Here is a 26,977-nt window from a genome sequence, read left to right as displayed (position 1 = left end):
GGAAAAAAAAACACTGCAATCAGTTTTACAAACATCTGCTCTGTTAATGTATTCATGTCTGAGTTTATTGCCTTCTGTGGAAGATAAAAGATGAGAAGTGCTTCAGTGTTTTTCAGTCTGACGGATAAGTCCTAGATCACAGGGAAGCTCTACCCTCTTAGTTTCTCATGAGCTACATGAGGGTTCACTCTTTCTCTCTGAAAATGGAAAAGGCTGCTATTAACCCTGGACTCAGCCAACATTTATCCTTGAAATAAATGCAGACTATTTAAACAGAACTCTTTGTATTCATTTTGGTGATGGCTGAACTTTCCAGTGTTTGGGAAAAAACACTTGCATTTAGTTGAGAGTCAAACATAAGAACAATCTTTGATTAAATCCAGGGGTAAACTGAATTCCACTGTTTGCTGGTCTGTAGACAGCAAGTATGCTGAATTGTGAGACTTAAATCCATTGAACAGGTTTATATTATCTTTTCCAGGGGACTAGGTGTTGTCTCATTGCACAATCATGTTATACCCCAGAAGGCCTCCTGTTAGTACATGGAAAAGAAATTCATGATGTAGTAAAAGGTGCTTCTGTGTGATTATCACTGCACTCAGATAATTAAGATGAGGGCTGATTTGCTATTTTTCAGCATGCCAGTCTTCTTCCCGACTTGTAGACAATAAATCTAAGCAGATATCTGCAGAGCAGTGGGAAGTAGCCAACAAATCACTGTGATTACAAGGAACCACCTGTCATCACACCTAGTTCATCAACGGGTACACATCTATATACCATCAGCTAATTGTTCATTGCTAACAATCAGTTAATTAGCTAATTGGAGGGTATGGCCCTATAAGAGGGAGGTATTCAGCTTCTAACCTGTGTCACTGCTGGACATGGTGGTGAAGCAGATGAGTGCAGTAATAGATAGGTGAATGTTATGTTTACGTATGTGCCCTTGAAAACATGACACACTATTATTGATGATTACATGACTTCCTAACGTATTTGGTGGAAATGTATGACTTGGGTACATGGGGTATATTGTATCGTGATATTTGATGCTGATACATTAAAAATGAGAACCTGGAAAAAAATGAACAGCACTCAAAAATCAAGTCTGTGAGGAATCTTTAATAAAAGACAATATTGTTACACCCTGGTGTAAAGGAGGATACTGAAACAGTCACATCCATACATTCGCACAATCTGGGGGCTCTGGATGGCTTCGACTGACTCATTTGGTACACCCACGAGACTAAAGACACCATGAAAGCTTTTTTACAGTGCTGCAAAGTGATTCATGTACAATTTGGCAAGAAAGTTGTGATTGTTGATGGATGGCGTATATCAGATACTTCATAACACCCACTTGTGACAAAGTACAGGAGAAAAAAATGTGTATTTACAGTTCATTATTCTCTTTTCAATTTTTTTTTTGGATTGCGTTCTGTACGGTAAAGGTTATACCCAACACAAGTCACGTGTGTCTCATTAGTTGACAAAGCTACACCTCAAATCATTTCACCAGGCATTTGAAATGTGAGCAGACATACTGTACATAGCATGGTGGCTGTGTGTGGTTTTTAACCTTCATCATATGGTCTTGGCACAGAGTGATCGGTAGAAAGCCAAACTGTGTATAAAATGTTGTTCGGGAACGCATACAGTAAGGCTTTTCTCAGTAACACACATGGGATAACTGTGACATAATGTTAAAATTGCCCACAGGGTAGCAAGGAACAACATACGTAATGGTCACATGGAAACACGTTCATCCCTTTAAAAAATACACAGGTCATCGAATGCATGGGAACTTAACAGAAAACGAAGCCGAATGGTGAGAAGTGAATGAAATTGAAAGGAGTGGTGGCCTGTGGGTTAAAGCACGCCCTCATCCAGAAGTTTGTTGATCCCCTCACAGATCTTGCTCAGGTAGAGTCTGTACTCCTCGGAGGGGCTGTAGAGCACGGTGAGGAACTCCACGTCAGCGAAGTGGTTGAAGACATGGTCGATGCGACCGTGGGAGCGGGCGGTCAGGTGGTGCTCCACGACTTCATGCAGAAGGTCCTTGCACTCCAGCAGTAGCTCGGAGAGAATGTTCCGGTCGAAGGTGTAGTCCACCTCATGGAAGCTGACCGCTGTCATGGCTGCCTGGTTCATCTTCTTCTTGAAGCGGTCCACCGTCTCCAGCTCCTCGGCGCTGAACTGGTGGTTGCGGTAGAGGATGCCAATCTTGAGCGCGATCTTGATGACGTCCTTGACGATCTTGTGCGCCTCTTTCTTGCTCTTGGTGTACTCGCGGCTCGCCTTGTACAGCTCGTCCAGGATCTCGCTGCTGGTGTCGTCTGTAAGCAGGTTGGCCACCACCATGGTGGCCATCTTGCTCAGGATCTTCTTCTGGGCCTGCAGGGCCAGGCTCTTGGAGTTGAAGCTCTCCTGGCCTGAGTTTAGAAAGAGCAGAAGAAACAGTAAGCGCCTCATGAACGTGAACACACACACACACACACACACACACATACACACACACACACACACGTGCACACACACACAGATTCCCTTTCATTCTTTCTCTGTCAGCAAAAGAGAATAAAACAGCTCCAAAACATTAGAACAGAGGAAATATTAATGAGTATGAGGCAGTGAGACAACACCTCAATCCTTAGTAGAGTAACGAGGAAAAGTATTCAATAGCTGAAATAAAATAAGATCATTTACTACATGCAGAAGAGGATGAAAATATTTTAAAAGTCCTTTGATGAGAGCACAGGCAGGGAATGGGAGGAATATAATACATTATTATTTCAGTCCAGCCTGCTGTTGCTGTCTCGCTTCAGATTCAAATAATAGCCAATTTACTGAATACATTTTTCGTGTACTGATTTCATGAATACATATTTTGTGCAACAAGATGCTAGACTTGAAGGAGTGGAGGGGGTAATTTGAGCAGGTTTTAGTTTTAGGCTCTTGACACTTCCAAGGCCTCATTCAGAGACTCCTAAAGACTCATTTCTACAGGTTTATTTAAATTCATTATCTAAACGTCATTTAATCGTTTGATTTGCTTTATGTAAATATAGTAACATCCCATGATTCAATACATTTGGCAGTGCAGAGCAGTGCTTGTGTTATAATGTCTGGTTGACGGAATGTCAGAGAGCTGTCCTTTGTAGATGGGCATAGTGCACATCGCACACATTGCAAGGCTAATGGAATTAGCAGATTAGGAGAATGTGAGGAACACATTTTCTGAGAAGTGAAACCCAGGCATTTGGCGGCGTCTTCATCTGCACTGTAGGAGGAGTGGGTGAGAGCAATAATGGGCTTTTATTTAGATACCACCCAGCTGTAAATTACACACCAAATAGCACCAATTATGATTAAAGGCGCAAAGCGTGAAATCTTTCAACTCCAGCAGAAATTTGGTCTCTTCTCTCCCACAAAATGACTCATAATAATTCCAATGCCATACCACTCATTTCAACCAAATCTTTATGTGTTCAAACAGTACAAAATCGAAAGGATCCCTAATGAATCCCACTGTTTTGCCATATGAGCGCATTGACACGACAACACTGTTAGTCTGGCAATTTCTTCTGAACGCATAAATGTTACATACAATTTAGACATTTGACCTCCTGCTAAATCAGGCATATTTAAGCAAGCAAGCCTTTCAAACAGTCTCAGCAGAGAGTAAAAGAGGGAAGTGTGCTGATACTAAAGAGTCCGTGTGGTAAACTGAATACAGCTGCTTTTCCTGGAATACTGGGGCTTCAGCTCAGACACATGCATTGGCCTTCAGCACCTTGAGCACAACTTAGAGTATGGCAGTCTGCTGAGAGGCACGAGAAGATGTAGAGATTTAGACAGACCATTCATTTGCATTCAACACCCCCCAGCTGTTGATAAACCTCCAATCCCCGAGTCCACGCTGGAGGTCAGTGCCTCTGTGCAACAAGTACTTGGAAACGGCACTTTGAAAATGTCATGTGCACTGCTCAAATGTGACACTTCACCGCAAAATGGTACAAGCTGCTTTTTCTCTGTCGAATTTGTATGTTGCAAGCGAGGCGATCGTGCCCCCGCTCGCCCCCTCGGCGCTCGGCTGTCTCCCCGCGCTGTGACCTGACCTTTCCCAGTGCTCTGGGAGCAGGAAGAGCACGCTCAGTGATGTCAGTGCCAGCGGCCGCTGCCAGCCAGCTGCACGCAGGGAGCTGTGGCCGTGCCCTCACTGATAGGAGCTCAGATAAGAACCAGGTAACCGCTCTCAATATCTGCCAGAAAAAAAGATGATTTTGGACCTAGATTTTTTTTAGTACTGAACAAAGAAGACTTTCTCTTCTCGACCCTCAATCGTGAGGAATGGAACGCCGTGCTGCGGTTAGCTTTCGACCAGCTGCCTCTCCAGGCCTCAGCAAACCCTCGTCTCCAGCTTGCTGCTGCGCGCGAGCGCGTCCGCATGGCAACACATCACTCCTTCCAACAGCACCTTGTCTTCCTCTAATGTCATGCTGCAGCCAGGCCTATTCGTCCAATCACAAGACACCTTCTTAACATCGCCTCTCTAATCAGACAGTGATGCGTCAAAGCCCCGTGATGTAACGTGCCCAATCAAAAACTCCATTCTGTCCATTCTCTCAAATGCCACCTTGGCCCATGTGATTTTAAAAAGTTCTGTTTAATCTGTGTGTATTTTACAATGTGGTGGCAAAAACAAAGAGTTGATGAGGTCCTTTAGTTCACAGCGTCTTTAGCAATACTTCATTTAATCAGTCAATTCTGCATTTATTATTGCTAGTTAATCTGATACTCTACAGGAGGATGATCATTAAAGTGATGAAGCACTTTAATTGTTCAGCACTTGCAATCAGTGGCTTCCAAAGACACCACGCTGAGGCCTGAGTGGCGCTACGCTCGGGACAGCAATATCTTCAGGTCAAGAGTTTACAGTTTTCTTATCCACGGACCACGGAGCTGCCAGTCATTGTCCACGCAGCGGAAAAGACTGTTTTACTTAGAATGGAATACTGCTGCAACCTCTTGTGACATTCAGAACAGAGCATCCATGACATGCACAACCAAAAAAAGTCCCCTGCTCATCTGCACTTGAGTGTCTATCAGCTTTCTGAAACAGTGGAAAATGGTTGCAAAGTTCAACACAGACATATGTTCTGAAATAAGAAATGTCACGCCCAGGCGAGATAGAGGAGTAAGCAATGATATCCTATCCACTTTAGATGTACCACATTTTAATGCTTCATTTGCTCTTCTTTCTGTTTATTTTTACCCTCCACTGTCAATACTACTAGCAGCTTTTCATGTAACATTAATAATTTCCTTTTCCAAACTGTAAGTCATTTAAAAAGACAAATTAAAAAAAATATATTCCTCATCCATGTTGTCTCAGATATAAAAGCGGTATCATGGAACATGAGGGGAAACCACTATCAGGCCAAGAGAACAAAGATTCTTTGTCACTTGAACAGGAGGCAGACATTTGCTTAATACAAGAAACACACATCCCTAAAGGCAGTACAACAGGAACTCAGCCAGGTTGGATTGACTAAATTTATCCAGCCACCCTGTAATGCCAAAAAGAGAAATGGTGTGATCCTTATTAGTAAAAGCACCCTATTCTAAAATAGAACCTATTAATACCATTACAATATCATTGACTCAGAAGGCCACAACATTATAGCCATTCAAGCTGAGATTTGATTTCTTAATAGTAAGCATCGGCAATGTTAGATTTGCAAAACTCCTACAGACACATAAAAGAATGTGAAACAACTGATAAAAGGTGATTTACAGCATTGACACTGGAATAGACATGGAGTGAAATAGTTGATTGGATATTCCCTGCAGGCATTTTACCAAGCCAACACACAGGGGGCCTCTACAGGAGTCTGAGGAATACGAGAGTAATATACAACCCTTTTATATTTCTGGATCTTACAACCATTTTCACCATGACAAGAATGTGAAGTTACTGCTAACAAGGCTCATAGAAGCAAGAGGAGGAAAAATGAGCAAATTATACTAACAAAAAGATATATGGAAACATAAATTACTGAAAATACTCAGATGAATTGTGACTTCTCCAAGACAAGTTAAATAGCCCAAGCAGTGATGATATTGTTCTTATAGGTAAAGTGAGTCCTGTAATGATATGACAGACTGAGAGTTGAATGCCATGAATCATTTATGTTGATTATAGCTAATCAGAATTAAAGTTCAGAGATCTTCAAGGGATCTACATTACAATTTGGCATGGGGGTGCCCTCTCCTTTGTTGTCCATTTTTAGATTGTTATTCCTTGCGGCCCAGTTGTGTAACATTGTGTTGAAGATAACATTGATAAGCATTGAAAGGAGATACTGAAAATAATTATCGATATTAAACATCAAAACTGAGGGAAAATAAAATATATAATCCTGAGAAGACTATTATAATCAATTGCACAACTGATAGAGGTCATGTTACAACTGCTAGAATTTAACTGTGGTCCTGATAAAGACTGTTTTCATTTCTTCTCCAAACTCTGCAAATTTTCAGACATCAGTAATCACAGGAGCTGACTACAGTTACCCTTTACCCAAACCTATATTGCACCCTTAATATTCTAATACACTCTCAAAATAAATCACGATCCATTACAAAGACTAATACAAAATGTACTTGCTTTAGGCTTTGAAGGTGTATGGTACATACCTCAGACTGAGAATAACCATTCTTCTACTGTTACCATAAATCACTTTCCAGCATAGACTTCTTTCAGAAAACTATGTTGTCCCCTTAGATCTCAGATAGCATCCACTCAATAACTGGCTCTGATAATGCCCTTGTGGGTCTTAATTTATCATCTAAAACTGCAACTCATCCCTGTTCTAAGTGGCATTTCAACGGCTCATTACTTAAGGACAAAGAATTTAGCTCTCTTTTCAAAGCAAACGGACATTCTTTTTAGATCATAATGACCACCCCTAGGCATCGCCCCAGCTCTGTCCTGGGAAATGACTAAAGCTGGTCATAACAACTAAAGAGGTCATATTGCTTACTCCTCGGATAAAAAAGAAAGGCCATTTCAAAAAACAACTGGAAAAATAAAACAAGATACTTGACATGGGTCTTTCACAATTATATACAGGAGTGAGAAAGAACACTTAAAGAAGAAATAGAATTGCAATGATATAAAATAAACAAGCACACACCACTTTTCACAAAGAAAATGAGACAAAGAGAATGGTGACAAAAGACAATAGCAGACACCAAAGCCCTATTAATGGATACCATGCAGTGTTTCTCAAAACTTTTCTGGCCCCTTATATTCACTCCTCATACAAATGCTTGATGATATTCTCTCCAGTGCCACAGCATATGAACACTGCTCTTACTTTGATCCAACTGAAACCAAAGACCCCTCCATCTGTTGCAACTATTGCCCTGAATCACTCCTTCACATTGACCTCAAGATTGCAAGCACATGAGTCGCCATCAGAGTGGAATCTTAATCCATGCGGTGCTAACATATTTTATAAAGGGCAGGCACTCATCAAACAAGCATGCACTGACTGTACGATCTGATTCATTACCGACAGCAATCAGTGCCCCACACCCAGCAAAAAGCATTTGATGTAGTTAATTGCATCAAAGTCCTTTCACTCTGTAGCAGCTTAGTTTAGGTAAATCCCTATTTAAATGGATTATGGTATTATACAATATAATTCTAGAAAAAAAATATATCTTTTGTGACCTTGCGTGTTCACAAAGCCAAAGGTGTTGTAATTCATGCTACAGTACTCTTTGTTGATTGTCACAGCAATGTTGTACCGTACGTGGCTTACTTTCAGACAAGATGTCTCTGCAGGTCAGTGTGGTGGGTAAGTGAGGATACAAGTGTTTGTTCAGACAGCCCAAGATAAGACTCTGACATATTATTTCTCCTGGTGATCTACACTAAACTCATAATATTAAATCACCTGTGAATGTGTCTAAAATGATTAACACAGGCAACTTTCTGAGCCTTAAATGAAAGATTTCTGAAGAGAAATGTATTTACATGAATGTGAAACGCATAGAAGTTGGTCTACCATCTTGCCATTATTGATGCTTTGCAAGTGATTCAGTGCCACCTCTGTTATTAGGTGACGGTGTGGCACAATTATTGAGGAATTGAGTTTGCAATCAGAATGCTGTAATTTCTTAATACCCAGCTGTGGTAGTGCTGCTGCCCCTTTGCAAAGTACTTGCCTGTACCTGTAATGCTGTAATGCTTCAGCAAGCGACCAACTGTCTAAATGGATAAAATGAGCAATGTAAGATTTGCAAACCACTCTGGATAAATGCATCTAAATAAATACAGAATGATCAGATATTTTGATCACAATGGTCACAATACAGAATGATCACACCAGCCTTTTGTTGTACGTTGTTATCGATTGTGTTCTTCTATTTCCATTTGTTTGTTACCAGTAAAAATAAATGAAATGAAGCATCTGAGTCATTCATTTGTGATATCGCAGCTTGTGATCGGACTAACTGCCCCCACACGCTGGTAGCTGAATGTGCCAGTTTGAAGCAATCATCCCTCCAGGCCTACCAACTGATTCTTTGAATTTCCAGGACTAAAGTTCGTCTGAAGTCCAGTGTTTCACACCAACACATTGAGGGAGGGAGAGAGAGAGAGAAAGAGAGAGGAAGAGAGAGAGAGAGAGAGAGAGCGAAGGAGAGAGGGGAGAGGGAAAAAAAACTGTTAAAAGAATATTCAAGAGTGGTGACAGCTTGTGATTTAGTTAGAGGCGATTACAGAGATGCTTGATTATCACAGCTGTACGCTGGCTAAAGGTCAATGATGGTGCTCTATAACCTTGAGATGTGCACGGAGGCAGCTGGGTTGAAGGACATTGTGCTGACTGACCACCACCAACCCATCACAGAACAGGAGGATTTCTAACAGGCTATGAATGTAGAAGCTGGACAAATGGACAGGAGAGGAGTGCGTATTGATTACTCTCGACTCTATGGCTGTTCAAACAGTAGAGCAGAGTGAGTCATTCATTTGCATGTTTCAATATTGCTGTAGACAGACCTGTACCAAACTCAGAACAGCTCACTAACAAATTTCCAAAAAAATTTTTCTGCTTTTGCAGGTATGCAATAACTTTCCTGATACTTTATAACTGCTACAATCTTGTAGACCTTCAATAATGTGGGTATTATGACTCTTCATAATACCCATATAACTTGTACTTTACTTCCTGGCTCTCTGGTCTTTTACGATTTCCACTGCAGATGTGCAGAGCTGTATCCATGCTGCATGCGAACCAGGCCTGCCTCATTTTTTTTTTTCTCATCGGCCTTTGAATTATAGTCTAACCACAGAAGAGAGATTGGCCAGTAAATTGGTCTTGAGGTTATTTTTGGGAGAGGCAGAATTGCAGTCATCTTCCTCCACGGTGGCGTGTGATTCTTCACTGCCCAGTTCTCCTGATGAATGGCTGCCTATGCTTTTTAATGATTCCTCACACACCATGGCAGCTCAGCCGAGCACTAATACGAGCATATAGCAGCTCTGATGAAGTCGATGACATTCACCCCCGCACAGACACACACCCAAAAATACTCCAAGCCTTGATCTTGGCTAGCTGCTGAAAGTGGACAGCCATGTTTTCTCTATATTGTGTGAATATTGTTGCCCAGAGGGATATTGGGCAATGCTTGCAGGCAAAAACATACCAGCAGTGTGTGCATTCAGTCACCTTCTCCTCTAGGGTGGCAGTGACCTTGTCATGCCTGAGATGGAAGACACACACAAGCTGTAACTGTCAGCCTCTTTCAGCCATTAGCAGTGAGCTAGCTAGAGTAACCCCAAAGGAGGGGACAGAAGCTTTTTATTCACCATCTCTCTCATCTCTTCTTCGTTCTCTTTCATACCCTTTATTTAACCACTTTGTCCCACTGAATCTAGCATCTCTTTTGCAAGGCAACTCTGGTCCAAAAGAGCAGTTACAGTTACACAGAATGTATGACACTATATGAAAATATCTTATAATATAATGGTAATGGACAAATTACAGGATCTGGTACATTGAATGTATTTGTTAATTACGGGTATTGAAACCCACAACGTGTAGTCAGTGAAATGCAAGTAATTAACAAACTTTTAATATTCATCTTGTTAAATTCCAAGAGATTATGACATTTTGGTTGAATCTTTATAAAACAGACACCCTCCATATGACTACAGGCCACTGCACAATGGCCAAGCACCATGATTTTAATTCATTTCTGAGTCCCTTTCATTAATGAGCTATTTTGTCGCAGGCTGCACTTCTTCTTCTGCGGTGGGATTATTAGTGGGAAAGGCCTCATTTAGACAGCTGGGATGATGCTCACTCATGTCAGTGTGATGTCAATGCGATCCTCAGCCGGTGGAAAATGTACGAGAGTGATCCTCTCTCTCCCCCGCCTATGACAAACAGAGCTGTCACACCGAAAAAAAAAAAAAAATCAAAGTCCTCAAGGGGATTCTGTTGAAAATGAGCATTAAGCACTGAGGCTGAAAACCACAGTTTCCAGGATTGGTGATAATTTGGCCCTAGTTCTGTATTAACGTGGCACTCGGCTGCTGTGTACTTACAGTACTCTCCGTCCTAACCTCAGCAGAACGGGGCAAGGTCATCTGGACCACGCACGGCCCTGGCCGTGGTCTTTCAACAAGGTCAGCTGTTCTAGCCTCAGAACAGTGTTACTGGGTGTGGTACCATGGTATAGTCAGCTGACCAGCATCGGAACACAGTTATGAGTGCGATTATAGTCCATGTTCATCTGGGCCAGACTGGTGAGATGACACTCATCTGCTGTCTGCTTACTATGCCCTCAGTAAAACAGGGCAAGGTCATTTGGACCAAGCTCAGAAAAGAGTCCTGGGTGTGGTCATTGGGCATGGTCAGCTTTTCCGGGCTCACATCTGAGTCCTGGGAGTCACCACAGGGCAGCTGGTACAGACCCAGAACACAGCACTGGGTGTGGTCACTGCATTTTCAGTTGGTCTAGGCTCATAAGAAAGCAATTTCTCCAAGAGGAGTCATGTCCTCACACAGTTAAACACTGTTGTTTGTTAAAGCAGACAGGCTGCCACCTCAGGGCAGGAGGACCACCATCTGACACGTGGACCGGAATAAATGACACTCGCTGTCAGCTCCATCATCTGCTGTTAGCTGAGAGGGCATAAATATGAGATACTGGCGATCCATGACAAATTTACACTCCTTACTCTCTTATTCAGGCGTCCGACCGCTGTCAGGAAATCTACCTGACGTTTGTGATGGAACTGACAAGATGCAGGACCATGATATCCTGAAGACACTGGCTTTTGCCCGACGCCGCGAGGATGATTTTTTATGGATGATGTTTGTCCCTTTAGATTTGCGAGGCACTTCAGATTTGTGAGGGAAGGCGTCTCAGCACTTCCCAAAATATCTGCCAAGAGAGAATCTTGATTGACAGTGGTCATTTTCTGCTTGGCTTCAAATAAAACCTTTGTTATGTTGTTCATGTAAATAACCCAGAATAAAAGATTAATATATTAATAAATAAATTAATAAAAATATTATTTTATGTATTGTTAAATGTATTGTGAAAATGTTGAGTAAAAATAGTAATTTGCTAACAATGCAAATAATAATGATTAATAATAACTTAACAGTATTGATCAAAATTTAGGTGATGCATGTTTTAAAGTAAAAGTGAGTTCTACTTATCTAACTATAAGAGCACTGACAGTAGTACAGCTTGCAGTATTTTTGCTGATGTACTTTTTCTATGTACTGATTGAAGATATACAGTAGACAGCATGTGGAGTATGCAGAACAGAGCCAGGCCCAGGTATGTAGGTGGTTTCACACACAAGACCAAATACCTATGTTGGATCGTTCCCAAAACCACCAAAGGATTTATCCATTATCACAACATTAGCTAACACACATGCACATATACACAGGCACAGACACACACACACACACACACACACACACACACACACACACACACACACACACAGAATGTCCCTCCTGGCAAGTGCCTCGGGGGCATTTCTTTTTTTTGTTTTGATTAGCCGCCAAGTTTCACCCTGCCTAAAAGAAGGGCTCTCAACAACAGGGAGAGGTGCTTGGTCAAATCAAAACTAGACTATCAGTTCTGCTTTCTCAGGGAATAGCTGCCTGACCGCACAAGCTTATCCACCATGCAAAATGGCCCTATGTTCCTCAGTGGTGGATTATTGGCATCCCGAGACATGTCTGTCAGAGTGGCGGTCGCAGCACAAGTGACAGAATAGCGTGCGTGTGGGTGGAGCCATGTGTCGTCTTATGAGTATGTATGTTTGACAAATAAATTCAATGTGGCTTCACTTAAATTTAAGGGGGGGGGGGGGGTGTGGGTAGACATCCATGTCTCTGAATCCAGATGGCCGGTCTATTTTTATTCAGCCGTGCACCAATGCTTATGCAAAATGCATCATAATGCATCTATAATTACATAGAGGAACTCCTACATTATGGTTATTATTATTTGTTCATTAGCAGATGGCCTCAGCATGATTTCGAGAGAATTTATCAATACAAGGACAGAGTGCAGCACAAAGGAAAACTACACATTTCAGAAGTACAAGTATCACAAACAGTAATATAATCCCCTGATACTACCATGTTTACAATTACAGTCATGCACCGCTTAATGTCCATTTGGACAACGTCCGTTCGCATGTACGTCCATAGTCCCATACGGTTATAATAAAGTTTAAAAATCCTGAGCGCAGAACGGGACATAGCGGACGTAACCGGACGTAGTGAAGGGTAGTGAACGCTTCCCACACGCAACACATGTATCTCATGTCTCATGGAAATAAAGCAATTGCAATGCCAGGCGTATAATGGTACAGTGTATGAATGTGTATTATGTTTAGTATTGTACAGTATTAACCAACTTAACCCATATATTACAGTGTACTTTACTAGATACATTAGTTGAAATACAGTACGGTACTGTATGTTTACAGTATCTTGGCTACAGTAGCCTACTCCATATAGGTTTGCTAAGTATATAGTATGGTGTTCGCACAACGTCGAAATCACATAACATCCTATTTCACAGATCATATCATGGATGTTAAGTGGCACATGGCTGTACTAAGACAATTCATAGGTTATTGACACACAAGTTTGTACATGCATATGATATATCTATCTAAGTAGCAATGCAATTTATTGTGTACAAAAGAGCACATTTTGCATATGTGTAACACTGGTGTCTATTGGAGAACAACAGCTGCCTGGGCTGTAGTCCCCTTCTCATCTTCCCACCATGTGTCTAGTGTTGCCATGCCCTTGTCTCAACCTTATTCACCAGGTGCTCTGACAGAAAAAGCTCAAACGTCCCCGGAATATCAGGTCATCGGAGGGCTGGCTCCGCCCAGCTACTGGAATGCTAATAAGCACTGAATGAATTCATGGATCAATGCTCAGACGTCTGCCATTGTTTGTCACAATGGAGTGTTTTTGAAGACACCGAGTGAGCCGATTCCCTCATTCGCCGGTCATGTTGAGCGAGGAGAGAGGATTCATTTCAGGATGTTGATATTGGTTTGTTTCCTCAGAAGTCACATGGCTAGGCAGCACACACAATGAAACCACTGCGGCTTGTGAAATGTGACTTATTGAAGGTTTCCAAATCCCTCTCTGTCATCTAATAAGCTTGCTGTAGAGGAGCATTCTGCTTATGTAACAGCCCTCTGAAATCTATCTGTATAAATAAACGCGGGCACATATTTACATTTTCACGCCCTGATTGTAGCCTGTCAAATTTCATTCCTCAAAATATTATTGCTGCAAATACTGGAGAAGCCGAAATGCCACCTGCATGAGGACAACATGCAAGCGATTGCTCTTTTTGCTTTTGCTTTGCTATTTTTCTGAAGTATTGCAACATCTTTTATGCAACTGCTGTCATTTTTGATGACAATACATCTTCTCTTACTTCCCTTTTCCTATTTTCGTTCACTTTTTATTTTTTTGCTCATAGTCTGAGCATGATGGCTTCAGTTCAGTTATATTCATGTTCCTGTCCCTATCACTATGGTTACTTGCCTCTGTGGCATTGAGGACTTCTTAGATCTGATTGGTTTAGACTTTAGATGTAAGAGATCAGGGCCTGAATGTCCTCCTTTAAGCACACTTTAAACATGGCAAGGCTGAATCCATCTATCATGAGGATACCTAACATGTTAAAATAAAATGAGAGAGAGGTCAGAAAGGTGAGCACTACTATGGCAGACTCCAAGGTTAGCCTCAAAGCCTCTTCTCTCCTTCACTATAAACAGCTGTGGAATGTGAAATATCTCGCATATTCAGTCTGTAGACAAATGCAGATTTTGTCGATTTTCACTTCGCATCCTTTGTCCCACCTCATTCTCCTGTAGCAAAGGCTCACATTCCGCTTGTTCTCCATTGCCGTGCTCACAAGAGCAGCTCTCACGGCAGTCATGTGTTGCAGTTAAGAGCGAGAGATATAACAGCATTAGCCGCCGCCACCCTGGGAGACACCTATGCTTTCTGCTGGAGTTTTATGAGCAAAGTGAGAGTCTTAGATACTTACGGGAAGTGTAACAGTTAATAAAAACTAATTGTTGTGCCTTTGGGTGCACAGACAGACAAGGAAAAACATATGGCTCATCGTTCTATCCACCCCCCACCCATGTCGAGAAATGGAGAGGTCTGTAGCTCTCAGCTGTTCATTGTGAAGACTGAAAAATGAAAGCCAGCTTCACTTCTGTGTGCTGTCCATTTCAGCAAGTGTAGCTTAATGGCAATATACACTTTGTTGTGTCGTGTCAGTAATCACTGTATAACTTAGTATCTTATAATCTCGTGACCATTAACAAAATTAATTTGTTAAAGTGGAATTGTGTAAAAAACTCAGGTATGAAATTAATTATGAAGTATTAATTCATATTAATTAACAATGAAATAACTTAGTATAGGGAGTAAGATTTTTAAGTATTTGTAATTTTCAAGTATTTTAAGTTATTTAGCTATTTTAGCACTTTGGTGTTTTCACAGTTAGAATACAATTTCTGAACATTTCTCTCACATAAGCATATATTAGGGCTAACTGACTTTAGTTAGTGAAGAAAAGTGAGCTGGAAATTTTTTGGACCACATCTGTGTTTAAACTTAAAATAAACTTTCTAGCAGCATTGTGCAGATTTTTAAGTCATCAATGAGAGAGCAGGATTGGTAATAACGAAAAAACTGGATCACTGGACCAGCTGACCAGTTGTCTGTGGCACCATCAGACAATCAGGACTGAGGATCAGTCGCATTTCCCAATGAACAACACATTAATAGCGTAGTAGCGAGTTTGGGATTTTTTGGAGAGCTGACGTTATTGCAGTGCCTAATTTAACGGCGAGCATCATTTAACACGGCATCAGTGGACCCCCTGAGGTCTGCTAAAAACGGCCCTGCCGAGCCCTTTAGATTCACCAGCGTGGCTCACTTCTGCTGGGTCGCTTTCACACCCCGGACAGCTGCGGCAGCATGTGCCTCGGCTCCCGTATAAAGGAAGGCATTGTCACTCCGTGTCACTTCTCAACTGCCATCACTCTTTTCTCACTTGGCAAAGACCCCACGCTGGAGCGGTCCGGGCCTCTGAGGCTGAAATCACCCACTGACTCAGACCCTCTGCTCCTTTTCTCAGCCTGTGCTGTGCTGTGTGTGTGTGTGTGTGTGTGTGTGTGTGTGTGTGTGTGTGTGTGTGTGAGAGAGAGAGAGAGACAGAGGGGAGGAGGGAGGTCAAACACTATAAACATAGCGTTATTAGAGAATCAAATTATTCGCTGTTCCATGTCCTTTTGAGAGTTACAAAAAGCACATTTTAATTAAATTGCAGAAAATGCAGATGGAGAATGAGGACGTGTTTGCTAATTTGCCATTCTATGTGCCTAAGAGTTGCCGCCACACTCAGAACTGGAATTTTGCACCATACACGCTCAGCAATCCCGTCTAATGGCTGGACTTTTATTGCTGCAGTTGTGGTAAAGTACTTGGCTGAAGACACAGGCCCATCCACGTTCGCACTCATGACTCTCAGTTCCAGAGTCCAGTGCTCTAACCACTCACCATCATCCTAGACTTGTTCAGAGATGTGCTCTTAGCTTTGTTCTATGTTTCTTACTTTGTGCTTGCAGACAACCTGCACTAACATGCCACTGCTGCTAAAAATTAACCCATTTTATGGGCACTATATCAGGTTATGTTGTAAAACATTAACTGGGGTGAAGTTGCCAGACAGTGTAAGGCTCATTGATTTTCTCTGGTCGCGGTCAGTTTCGGACACCATTGGAATGCTTTATCAAGTCACGGAACATGTTCTCCTGCTAGCTTTCCGTAGCATTCTGAAGCGCTAGTGCATTGTAGTGAACCGCATATATGAATAAAAGATCATCACAAACACATCTGAAGTTCATATCTTTGCAGCAAAAGAATTTGATCATTTATTTATGATCCCTAGCATGTTCAGGAAGAATTATTTAGTTGATGACGTGTCACTAGAGTCAACATGCGATTGTAACACAAATAAGTGTTCGCTCAATAAGATATCATTAACAATGGAACGGTGAGGGTCATTCCATCAGCCTTAATCACCGGGAGAAGTTCGAAACATGGGTTCCCAGGCAAGAGGAACACCCATTTGAGTTTTATGCTTGAAGGAAAAGAAATGGCCACTTGGGAGAATCAATGTCAGACCGTTTCTCTAAGTACGTACAAGGGAATGCTTTGCCCTGAATCTATCAGGGCTGCTCGGGCTCACACTGCCCAAGGTGAAAGCTTGGCATTGATAGAAAGGGAACCCAAAGCCTTCCGCACTCCGCAGAACCCTTCCTGAGGGTTTGCACCATCTGTGCCGCAAGACTGTTTGTCATCTCCCACATTATTTAATGTCTGAAGGATTCAATGTGAATCACAATAGCGCCCACGGTGACGTCAGCGTGATAGGTCTAAATATAAGTGTATGCTGGAATGTTCTGATTGGCTGAGTTTGTGGTTAGTGGCGGTTTGCAAAACGGTGTCATTTCCCAAAAACATTTTATCACATTAACTCCAGCACATCAAAGTCCACATGTACTTTCTCTGTAGTTTGAAACCTGATACTGTACAGCTCTTCTGCCTTCAGATAGGTTTACAGAGCACATTTTTGGTAATTGTGCATAACCACACACTGCCATTTAGGATGCTATTACTTTGCCTTAGACTTGCCTGTTTTCACATGTACTTGTTCTTTTCCATTACAGTGTACACCATTTCACATGGGTACACTGTTGAAAGACATCATGTTTTGAGACTCCATTTTATAGTGTGATTTAATCTTAGCCTCGCTAAGTCAGCATGCGTGTGTTAAAAGATCACTCACATAGACAAACATCTCACTGAATTTAAGAAAAGAACACACTAGTGTATTGTACAGTATTTCTATGTTTTGAAACATGACAACGACTGACAGTATTTGTCAGTTTTGAAACCTTACTTTTGTGAGGTTTGCTTTTATTTTTGCTTTTAACAGTGGCAGTACCACTAAAAAATCAATAGATGACTGCTGAGTTTTGCAAAGATGATTTCAAAATCTCACCTCCCACATGATTCACCTCTACCCAACCTAGAGTAAAAGGTTGCTGTAGCTAAGTGGGACTCACTCTACAGACAGTTTGGTTTGATATGGATAAATACAACCAAGAGCAGCCCATGATAAGAAGAGTAAGGGGAGCAGTTATAACTTAGAAGGTGACATTGAATTCTGAGAGCCTTCCGTTTCCTTTTCTGTCAAACTTCCATGTCTGAGCCGGACATTCGCCCCCGCCTGCACCTCTGCCCCTCACCCACACCGCTGACCCCCCGCGACCATCCCGGGGCCCCGCTGTTGACCATCTGACAGCTGATCCCAGTCCAGCCTGGCCGCCTCCGGGATGCGAGCCCTGGCACAGTGAGCATCTGTCCTCTGCGTGCGACAGGACACGCCCCGTGCACACCCTGCGGACCCAAGTCTGTCTTTCGCAGCGTCTTCGGCTCTGCATTCTTTGGCCACCTGCTCCGGAGGCTGGACCGTCATCTCGTGTCACTCTGTCACTGAGAGCCATGGCTGCCACGGTCGGACAGAGATGAGCAGCCTTCCTCTCTGAGAAATGGAGGATGGACACTTCAGGCACTGAGGGGGCTATAATGAGTCAGGAAGGGCCTAGAGAAAATCACTTTTTGCCCAAGGTCAGAGAGATATGGGCCACCACCTAATAAAAATTGTGAGATGGCTTCCACTCTTAGAGAAGTAATCACCTATGTTGCTGGTCCATATAGAATGATATCATAATGAAAGCAATATGGCAGTATTGTCTGTCCCTCTCTCCAGATAATTGTATTGTTACTGTTTAGGTGAACTTGAAGGTGCCACTCTCTGTGAAGTGTTTTGTGTGTGTGTGTGTGTGTGTGTGTGTGTGTGTGTGACTGTAGTGGCTGCCCTGCTGTTCTGATTGCAGCACAATCAGCATGGCTTTAAAACTCATCAGCTGAAGAAACATGTAGGAACACATCTCCACAGGAGAGTCAGTAAGGGAACCATCTGAGCTCAGCCAGCTATCTCGGGGCCGCATCTCAGCAGTGCACCCCCCCAGGAGATATCAAACACAAAGACAAACAAACAGGAAAAAAAATAAAGGCCACCTAGTCCGTTTGGTGTAAAGCAAGCAATGACCGCCCACAGTTCAGGTGCCATCGAAAAATATATCAACAGGGTGGGAGTGACCGTGATTGGTGTTGTACTGGTATCTTACTGTGTTTGCAATAGGCCTCTGACTGTGATCGCCATAGGTTTCTGACTGTGTTTGCTATCTGCTTCTGACAGTAAGTATAGGCTATTGACTGTTTGTTCTGGTGTTCAGTCTGTGAGGTGGAAAGACACTGTCCCTCCTCTGACAATGCATTGTAATCATGCTGCCTCCTTCAGCGAGCGGCTGTTCCTGCTACATTGCAGGGTTGTTTGTGGGGGGGGGGTTTGTGGGAGGGTGGATGGTGGTGTTGGTGGTGGGGGGGGGCTCCTATGGAGTCCAACAGCCCCCTGGTGTCCCTCCCACTCTGGGGCCTCCGGTGGAAAAATACAGGATCTCATTTTCCTGCCTCTCCAATTTATAAACATTCTGCCTCTACTTTACATCAAAATGAAAATGGTGTGTGCAGTCACACACTCCCCCCTCCTTTCCTAACCCCCCACCCAACTCAAGCATAGATGTGATGCTGTGATGTTGTTTGGTAATCAGAAGCGATCAAGAAGCCTGTGTCCATAATTGAAACTTCCAGCTTTTACGATGAGCTTTTCTAGTGCGGTTATTATGTTTATTTTGGCACTAAAGCTCCCTCGGCTGTATGTTTCCACTAATAAGGCCATTAAAAAGCAAAGCAATCGACATGTATTTTTAATGCAAAAAAATAATTGCAGTAATTATTATTTAATCCTGCCTGTCTGTTGGCAAACATAAACTTTAATGGAAAGCCTTTGTGGTCTCCCTCCATAAAGGCTAAGTATTATAAACTGTGAGTTTTCCCTGCTTCAGACTTGGCAGGGCTGCATGGTAGGCTTCACTTTTTCCAGCTGAGATGTGGCTGTTTACCCAGAGCCATGGCAAGAGAGACGCCAGGCAGCCGGCAAGCGCAGTCTGCAGGAGGGCCTGGCTCTTCCTGAGTGGAGTAGACCTCCACATACACAATACTGTAATAATCAGCCACAATCAAGATCTCTGTGCTCACTGCCGACTGGGGTTTCTGACTGTGGCTCAGTTCAGTTATGTGATCTTCGTATTTGGAGATGTTTTTTTGTGCCAAGACTGGGACTTTTTTCTGTGCTTTGATTTTGATTTTTTGCCTGTGCTGTGACATCTGTCTGCACTGTGATGTTAATTTCTGTTTGTGCTGTGAGTGAGGTTTCTGTCTGCAATGTGATTGTAATTTTGTGAACGGTAATGCGATTGTGAATTTGATTGTAATTTTATGCTATGATTGTGATTTTTGATTTTTCTGAACTGTGATTTTAATTTCTGTATGTGCTTTAATTTTGATTTTTTTTATTTAAATTTCAATGTCAATTTTGGTGTAGCGGTAAGGCACAGGGCTCATAACCCAAAGTCTGACGGTCCAATTCCCAGAGGGACCACTGCTGTTGTACCCCTGGGCAAGGCACTTAGCCCAAGTTGCCTCAGTAAATATCCATCTGTATAAACACATAAATAAAACTGTAACACATGCAAGGTGCTCTGAATAAGAATGTCTCCTATGTGCAACGTGATGTAATGTGAATATGTTGTGACTGTGATTTCTGCACTGTCCTAATCAGGCACAATTAGCACCTTTGTTCCAGAGTCAAGTGTGAAGTGCAGCTGATCACAGGTTCTTTTCCTCACCGTTTACAATCTGCTAACAATCTGACCTTCCCCTGAACTCCCTTCACTTGGTGGAATGTGGAACTAAGGTAACATTTTATTGCACTTCTCATGAGACTTCTCTTGAACTCCAAGGTCAAAGTCTACAGGTTTTTATGAATAAGCATGGAGACGTACCATGTTAAGCACAGAGTGTACTTTTGTTCCTCAATTTTCCGTGATTTCCTCGAATTATTTTGCCAAGAGTGACAACAAACTATAATCTCCATTCAGCACTCCAGAATTTTTATTTATAACTTCAGTTCTATTCATAGCCAATCAGACCTCAAACCCCTGGAAGCTATTCTCCTCATAACAGAGGAAGCGCTGGAGTTTTTATCTGTTGTCCTCCCCTAAAACAATTTATTTTCCCCCACAGAAAGTAGCATATATCTTAAATTTATCTGGATTAGCACTGTAATCTTGTGACCTGAGTTTGTGAACTATGGCATATCCTCCAGGATTGTGCTGTGATATCTGTCTGCATATTGTCTTCCTTATTTAGTGGTAATGTAAAGCAGACGTCTCTCATCCTGTGAAGGTTCTCATGGGTCAAAGCATTCGGGCTTTCTAGGAGCCTGAGTCTTCTTCTAGGAAGGCATCTTCAGTCGTCACTCCCCCCACATCCGTCTCACCCTAGCTCTCGGGGGGCTGGCCGAGGGTTCAATTTTCAGAGGGAGATCCTCAGGCCATATTTGTACTGAGTGGGGTGCAAGGAGGGCTCAAGGTCCACAAGCTTTATGAGGGAACACAGGAGCTGTGATCTCAGAAGCCCTGCTCCTGTCCTGGTCTTTAGAGACACTGTCAGTGGCGGTATCACACCCAGACCTGGGTGAGATCAGAGACTGGGAGGAGCTATAATGTAAGAGTGAGGGATAAATGACTTTCAGGCTTCAGAGCCATTTTAGGCCCAGGCCCAGTCTCTGCCAAGCCTCAGCATGGAACGTCATTTCCAGAAAAGCTTTCAGGCCTGGCCTGCCAGCTCACCCCATAATTCTTCCCTCTGTTTTGGCTGTTTGTTTGCTCATTCATTTATGTGATGCTGTCAAGGGCTGCTTTCAGAATTAAAAAAGCAGTTAATTTCACAAATATGTACCACTTCAATTTGCAGGCTCAGGCAGTGCATGTTTAAAAAAAGAGAGAAACTCTGCCCAAATGAAAATGGAGACCTGGCTCCTGATTGAGTGTGTCTGTGTACCTGCATGGGTGTGTGGGTGTACATACAAGTGTATGTGTAGGGTGAATGTGTGTGTGAATGAGTGTGTGTGGTGTTTGTGGGAGCATGTGGGAGTGTGTGTGTGTGTGTGTGTGTGTGTGTGTGTGTGTGTGTGTGTGTGTGTGTGCGTGTGTGCGTGTGTGTGTGCGTGTGTGTGTGTGTGTGTGTGTGTGTGTGTGTGTGTGTGTGTGTGTGTGTGTGTGAGCGAGCATATTAGTCTACCCTTCAGTCAGTATGGGTCAATGCTGGTCAGGGTCAGCACAGTCGAGCTCTTCCCTCTTGGGGCCCTGAATAGCTCTGGGGACATTAGCCCTTGCAGTGACAAGTCATACTTAGAACTCAGCCTCGAATCAGTCACAACAAAGGCAGAGTGACACACACAAAGACAAGGATGTTTGTTTTTTTACCTCAGAGGTATTCCATTTTGGTATTTGCCGAGTCTATTCGCCTGCCATATTCTCCTCAGCTCCTTGCTGAGATGTTAAGCTGCTGCATGCTTAGCTCTGCATCATTCCCACTTCCAAATGAGCCCGGGTCTGGAGGAAATGACTGCGGTCACATTACCCAACGCCCGTATGGAAACAAGCTCAATAAAACACAGGGTTAATAATGGCCTGTAGTATGAAGAGTGCTCTGTGTTCCCTGTCATCTGAAGCCCAGCGACTCTGGCTTTGAGACATTTCCATGTTGCAGAACTACACGGGCTGTCTCTTTAAGCTGGAAAAGGGCTTTTTTTCCCCCTTATTTTTCCTCAAATGGTTCAATAAATGGCAGAGAGAAAAAAAAAAGAAAGCTCCGGCCACTGTCAGAGATTGCCAAACGCTACCAGCAGACAGCGGAGTGACTTGTAAAGCTCGCAGAAAACATGCTGTGCTTTATATCTGAAATACAGCACTCAGTTCAGCTGTGGAGAAACAGCCACTTTTCTCCTGCCTCAGTCTTTTTCCAGTTGGATGCTCCTTTTTTTTTTTTTTTTTTTTAGAAGTTGACAGATTTTTCCAGTTCCAGCTTCTGGCTGCATATGCTTTCAATCGCCCGGGTGCAAGGCGAAGCTACATCTGCGGAGCAGATTAAAGAGCACGGAGAGGCACGCTGCAAGTATACCGTACCACACTCCGGTCCCTCAAGCATTTGGCGGAAAGGCGTCGCCAATGTGGTGCTCATTTCATGTGTTGCGATTAGTAATTTATTTAAGCACTTGATTGGGGCGTCTCGGTAGCACAGTGCCAGGTGCGTGCTGGGAAATAAGAGACTCGCAAGAGGGCTCCGGCAACCTGGCGCCCTTATAAAGCGCCCCTAACCCCCCACCCCAACACCCCCCCCCCACATACACCAAGTCACATGGTGCTAGGAGGCTGTCATCACATTACGGGGCAAACTCTGGTTTGTTTTAGCTTGGCTCCTGGAATGTGCCCGTTCCATTTGACCACATGACTGACTCCCTGAGGTCTCCAGTGCGATTATTCTCAAAGGGGGAAAGTCAAAGTAGCCATAATTTCACTGGAAAAAAATGCTCTGCAGATTATTGGAAAGACTCTATTTTGGCCGTTTCCATTCTAACAGCAACTTCTGCAGGTTTTCGTTCCGTACTGGACAGAAAGGCTATATATACATAATATATATATAAAAAAAATCATATTGCATGACTGAATAACTGAGCAGAATACTGAGCAGTATTCTGCCCCCTGTCTTTTCAAAAATACTGTATCCTCTGAATGCCTTCTTTTAAAGAATTACAGTATGAAGATGCTTATTTGATTTAATGCTAGCTTTCTTCAGGATGGCTTTCTGTGTAACCACTAGAACGCTTTGTCTTTTCACTTTTAAAAATAAAGCCACTTTTGACACATGTATCAAAATATATGAGCCACTTTTGATATACGTATCATTATGACTCTCAGACACAGTCAATAAAATATACCAAAAATGACACATGCTTAAATTTGCAAGTCTAACTTTAGGACCAAAAGCCTATGCTGGCGAAGCAATAATGAAGCAAGCTATCATTTCCTTAGTACCAGACTCTTTAACTAGACTTTTTTGTACAGCCATTTAGCAAAAATTTTCCATGTAATACATTTTTTGCTTACACGATCTTTGATAAGGCAACCTATATATAATTTTAAGATATTGAGATTTTACCTCCTATGCTTGCTTGCGAGAAATACTGTTATTTATTATAGTATGTAATGCAGAAGCACATCATACTGTAGGTGCTGGGTCATTTCCTGTCCTTAATATACAGGTTCTCTACTATTATGTCACTACTGGTAATTCTATGCCCAATATTTCACAGAGATGTGGGTGTATCTGGCTGCATCCTAAACCATTGCCTTCCTCCCAACTGATCCCAGATCAGTGAGCAGAGATATACTGTAGATCTTTGGATGATGAAATAGGAGAGAGGCAGCAATTTTGGGATGCAGACACATGCAACCCTCCTGTGAGTTCACTCAAATGGCATACAAAAACAGAGGCAGCCAAGTACCCTCACAGTAATTGTGAGGAGTTTGATTGGCATGACCTCACTTGGTGTCTCTTTAAGTCAATTGTTCAGGAAAAAAAATCACTTACTAAGGCACCCAACAGTCAATCCCCCTTCTCCACTACATACTGTAACAACATTTGGTTTGGGGCTAATAACCAGACCTAATACATTTTCAGACCCATCACATCTAAGAGGGACTTTTTTTCCACAAAGAACAGCATTCATCAGAAAGATCACAGCTTTTGCACTAAGCCAAAGCTTTAAAGGAGATTAAGATGCCACAGCATGAGTTAGAACCATGGGGTGTAGTGGTATCACACCACTGCCAGCGCTATAATTCTACTTTGATGCGTCACCGAGTCAAAACGTGGAAGTGTTTCAATCATATACCCTGTCATTACCCTCTACAGTTAAGGTAGCACAGACTAGCTAAGAGCCAGTCTAAGAGCGTGGACTTAAGTTCTGAATGCTGGGGGCTGATTTCATTGCAGAAACCAGTGGTCCATCCTAAGGCGTGTACCACAACCACCTGTAAATATGAATCCCTTATCGTCTGTTTTGTATGTACTGTCTCTTTATCCCCCCGTTTGAGGTTAAACACAGAAGGACTAATCTTTTGGAGTCACCTCCGATGTTTGTCTTTTCTTTTCTCGATGAAACATTCATGTTACGTTGTGGTATCGATGCAAGAGGTCAGCAAGAACCAAGGGGGACCCAATATCATTTCATTCTGTTTTGAGGAAATCAGCCTTATACATAACAGACCCAATATTCAATAAGGAATACCGAGCCAATTGCATTGAAGCTCTAAATTTTCTGTCTGTTCTAATGAGATACTATATGCAATAGTTTTGATCTGTTTGGCTTTTTTTCCCATGTTACTAAAGCCTTACAGAAACAAAAGGTGCTCTGCACAGATGTGATTAGTCCATTTCCCCAGTTATTTCCTTAATCCTCTGACTTATTGGTTTGCTTGTTGCCGACACTTCTCACGTCTCAAGAGTTTTACTGCCATTCAAGAATTCTCACTAGACTTACACAATACTAAGAATAACTCATAAACTCTGCCGGTAAACCTGCATCAAAAAGCCTGTAAACCTTTGGAATATCGTCCTCACCTTTCACCAAGGCAATAAATCTTTGTTGCCGCACTCAGTCCCTTTCTGCTTCAACGTTAAATCTCACAGGGGCATGTTTGACTGAAAATAACTTCGTAAATGAATTAGAATGCATTTACACGTGCAGTATGAGCCCAGAACAGTGGGGTACAGCTAAATAAAGAGGGGAAAAAATCCCTAGAAACCTGATGTGTTGTAACAGAGCTCGCCCGCATGTGCTTGAGCTTGCCAGCTCTTCTTCTTAACGTTACCCTCACAGGCAGATGGGAGCAGCATGGCAGAGGGCTGCCGGTTAGGACTTGGATATCTGAAGTTTGGATTTGAACCCACCCCCCTGCACCCCCCCCCCCTCCTTACCTGGAGAGAGTTCCCCTTCACTCAGCTCCCCAGAATCCGAATCCATCTTCCCCTGAAGGACCTCTCTTCCTGCACACGCGCTTTTCAGCTGGGACGCTGAAACTCTCTCTTTTTTTTGCCTGAGACGTAGCAGCTGTGCGTAGAATTGAACTGGCAGTGAGGCTGCCTGCTATTTAGTAAGCTCCCGTTCCACTCGCTCTCTCTTTCTGGCTCTGCCTCTGTCTCCCTCTCTCTCTCGCTGTCTCCCTCCCTTTTGCTCTCTCTCTGTGTTCTGACTCCCCTCCCTCTCCCTCTCTCTCTATCTCATATGCTCTCCGTGTACTCTGACCCCCCCCCCCGCTCCAAGTCCCCCCCACTCTCCCTTCCCCCCGTCCTCCTCCATCTCTCTTCCCCTGCATTTCTCTCCTCTCCTTTCTTTCTTTCTTTCTTTCTTTCTTCCTGTCTTTCTTTCTCTCTATGAGTCATAAACCAATCCCCTGGAATATGTGAAACAGGGGAACCTCTTGCACCTCTCTGACAGCAGGGGCCCTCTCTGCCAGCAGAAACCACTTTATGAGTCATAACAATTACACAGAGTATAACCACTGATCTCTTCTTTTATCAGATACAACAAAATAAAAAATCAGTGGTGTGAGATTTACAGTACCTTTCAAATGCGTGTTCCTTGTGGCAGTGAATGAGCAGACAGCGCCCCCTGCTGCACTGAAGTATAAACTGTGGGTGACTGCTGACTGGAGAGATCCACTGCCTTTTTTAGGATCACGGATATCAAACAGGAGACAGACAGGCCAGATGGCAGTATCATGTGACCCTCAAAGTGAATTTATTTGCAATAAATGAACCTGAAGCGGCGATCTGCCCCCAAGCACAAGCCCTGGATCATGTTCCATCATTTTTCATAACAGTTGGGGTAAGGATGGCAGTTTGGTAGTCTGATCCTGAATCAGTTTTGGGGGAAGAAAGTATCCAGTGAAGCATCAGATACTGGCTCCAGATGGCCTTGGCCTTTGCGGCTTTTTTCTTGTCTAAGTTCAGAGTAATTACTATCATTAGTCATAACTGTTTTATATGTGTCATCATATACATGCCTATTTAATATGTGCCAATCATCATTTTCTTGGTTTTTTGTAGCCCACATCAGTATTTTTCTCACCCAATTCAGATGACTCCACCCCTCTATTCTGAAATACATCATTTAATATTTTGACAAATGTCTCAATATACTGCATACATGCACACGCTTAAAAGAATCTGCTATTCTACAGGAAATGTCTTCTCTGATGTCTACTTTATAT

The 26,977-nt window shown here is 42.8% G+C and overlaps 1 protein-coding gene across 1 annotated transcript; it reads right to left on the bottom strand.

Moving 5' to 3' along the window:
• Positions 1-1,116: 1,116 nt before the first annotated feature.
• tnfaip8l3 (tumor necrosis factor, alpha-induced protein 8-like 3) lies at positions 1,117-25,932 on the bottom strand. The gene is made up of 2 exons (XM_036543995.1): positions 25,683-25,932; positions 1,117-2,432 (listed from the first exon to the last, which is right to left on the bottom strand). Exons 1-2 carry the CDS (start codon positions 25,726-25,728, stop codon positions 1,870-1,872), a joined length of 609 nt encoding a protein of 202 aa, XP_036399888.1. The 5' UTR covers positions 25,729-25,932; the 3' UTR covers positions 1,117-1,869.
• Between the last annotated feature and the right edge of the window lie 1,045 nt (positions 25,933-26,977).

Source organism: Megalops cyprinoides, chromosome 13, assembly GCF_013368585.1.
Source record: "Megalops cyprinoides isolate fMegCyp1 chromosome 13, fMegCyp1.pri, whole genome shotgun sequence".
Classification (NCBI taxonomy): domain Eukaryota; kingdom Metazoa; phylum Chordata; class Actinopteri; order Elopiformes; family Megalopidae; genus Megalops; species Megalops cyprinoides.
The sequence above is the reverse complement of the archived record's forward strand: the minus strand, read 5'-3'. Positions and strand labels throughout refer to the sequence as shown.

Excerpts from the sequence above, each read along its gene's own strand:
- tnfaip8l3 (XM_036543995.1), bottom strand. The coding sequence starts at position 25,728 with ATGGATTCGGATTCTGGGGAGCTGAGTGAAGGGGAACTCTCTCCAG. Across the intron at positions 2,433-25,682 it reads TGAAGGGGAACTCTCTCCAG|GCCAGGAGAGCTTCAACTCC; the intron begins GTAAGGAGGGGG and ends TTCTAAACTCAG.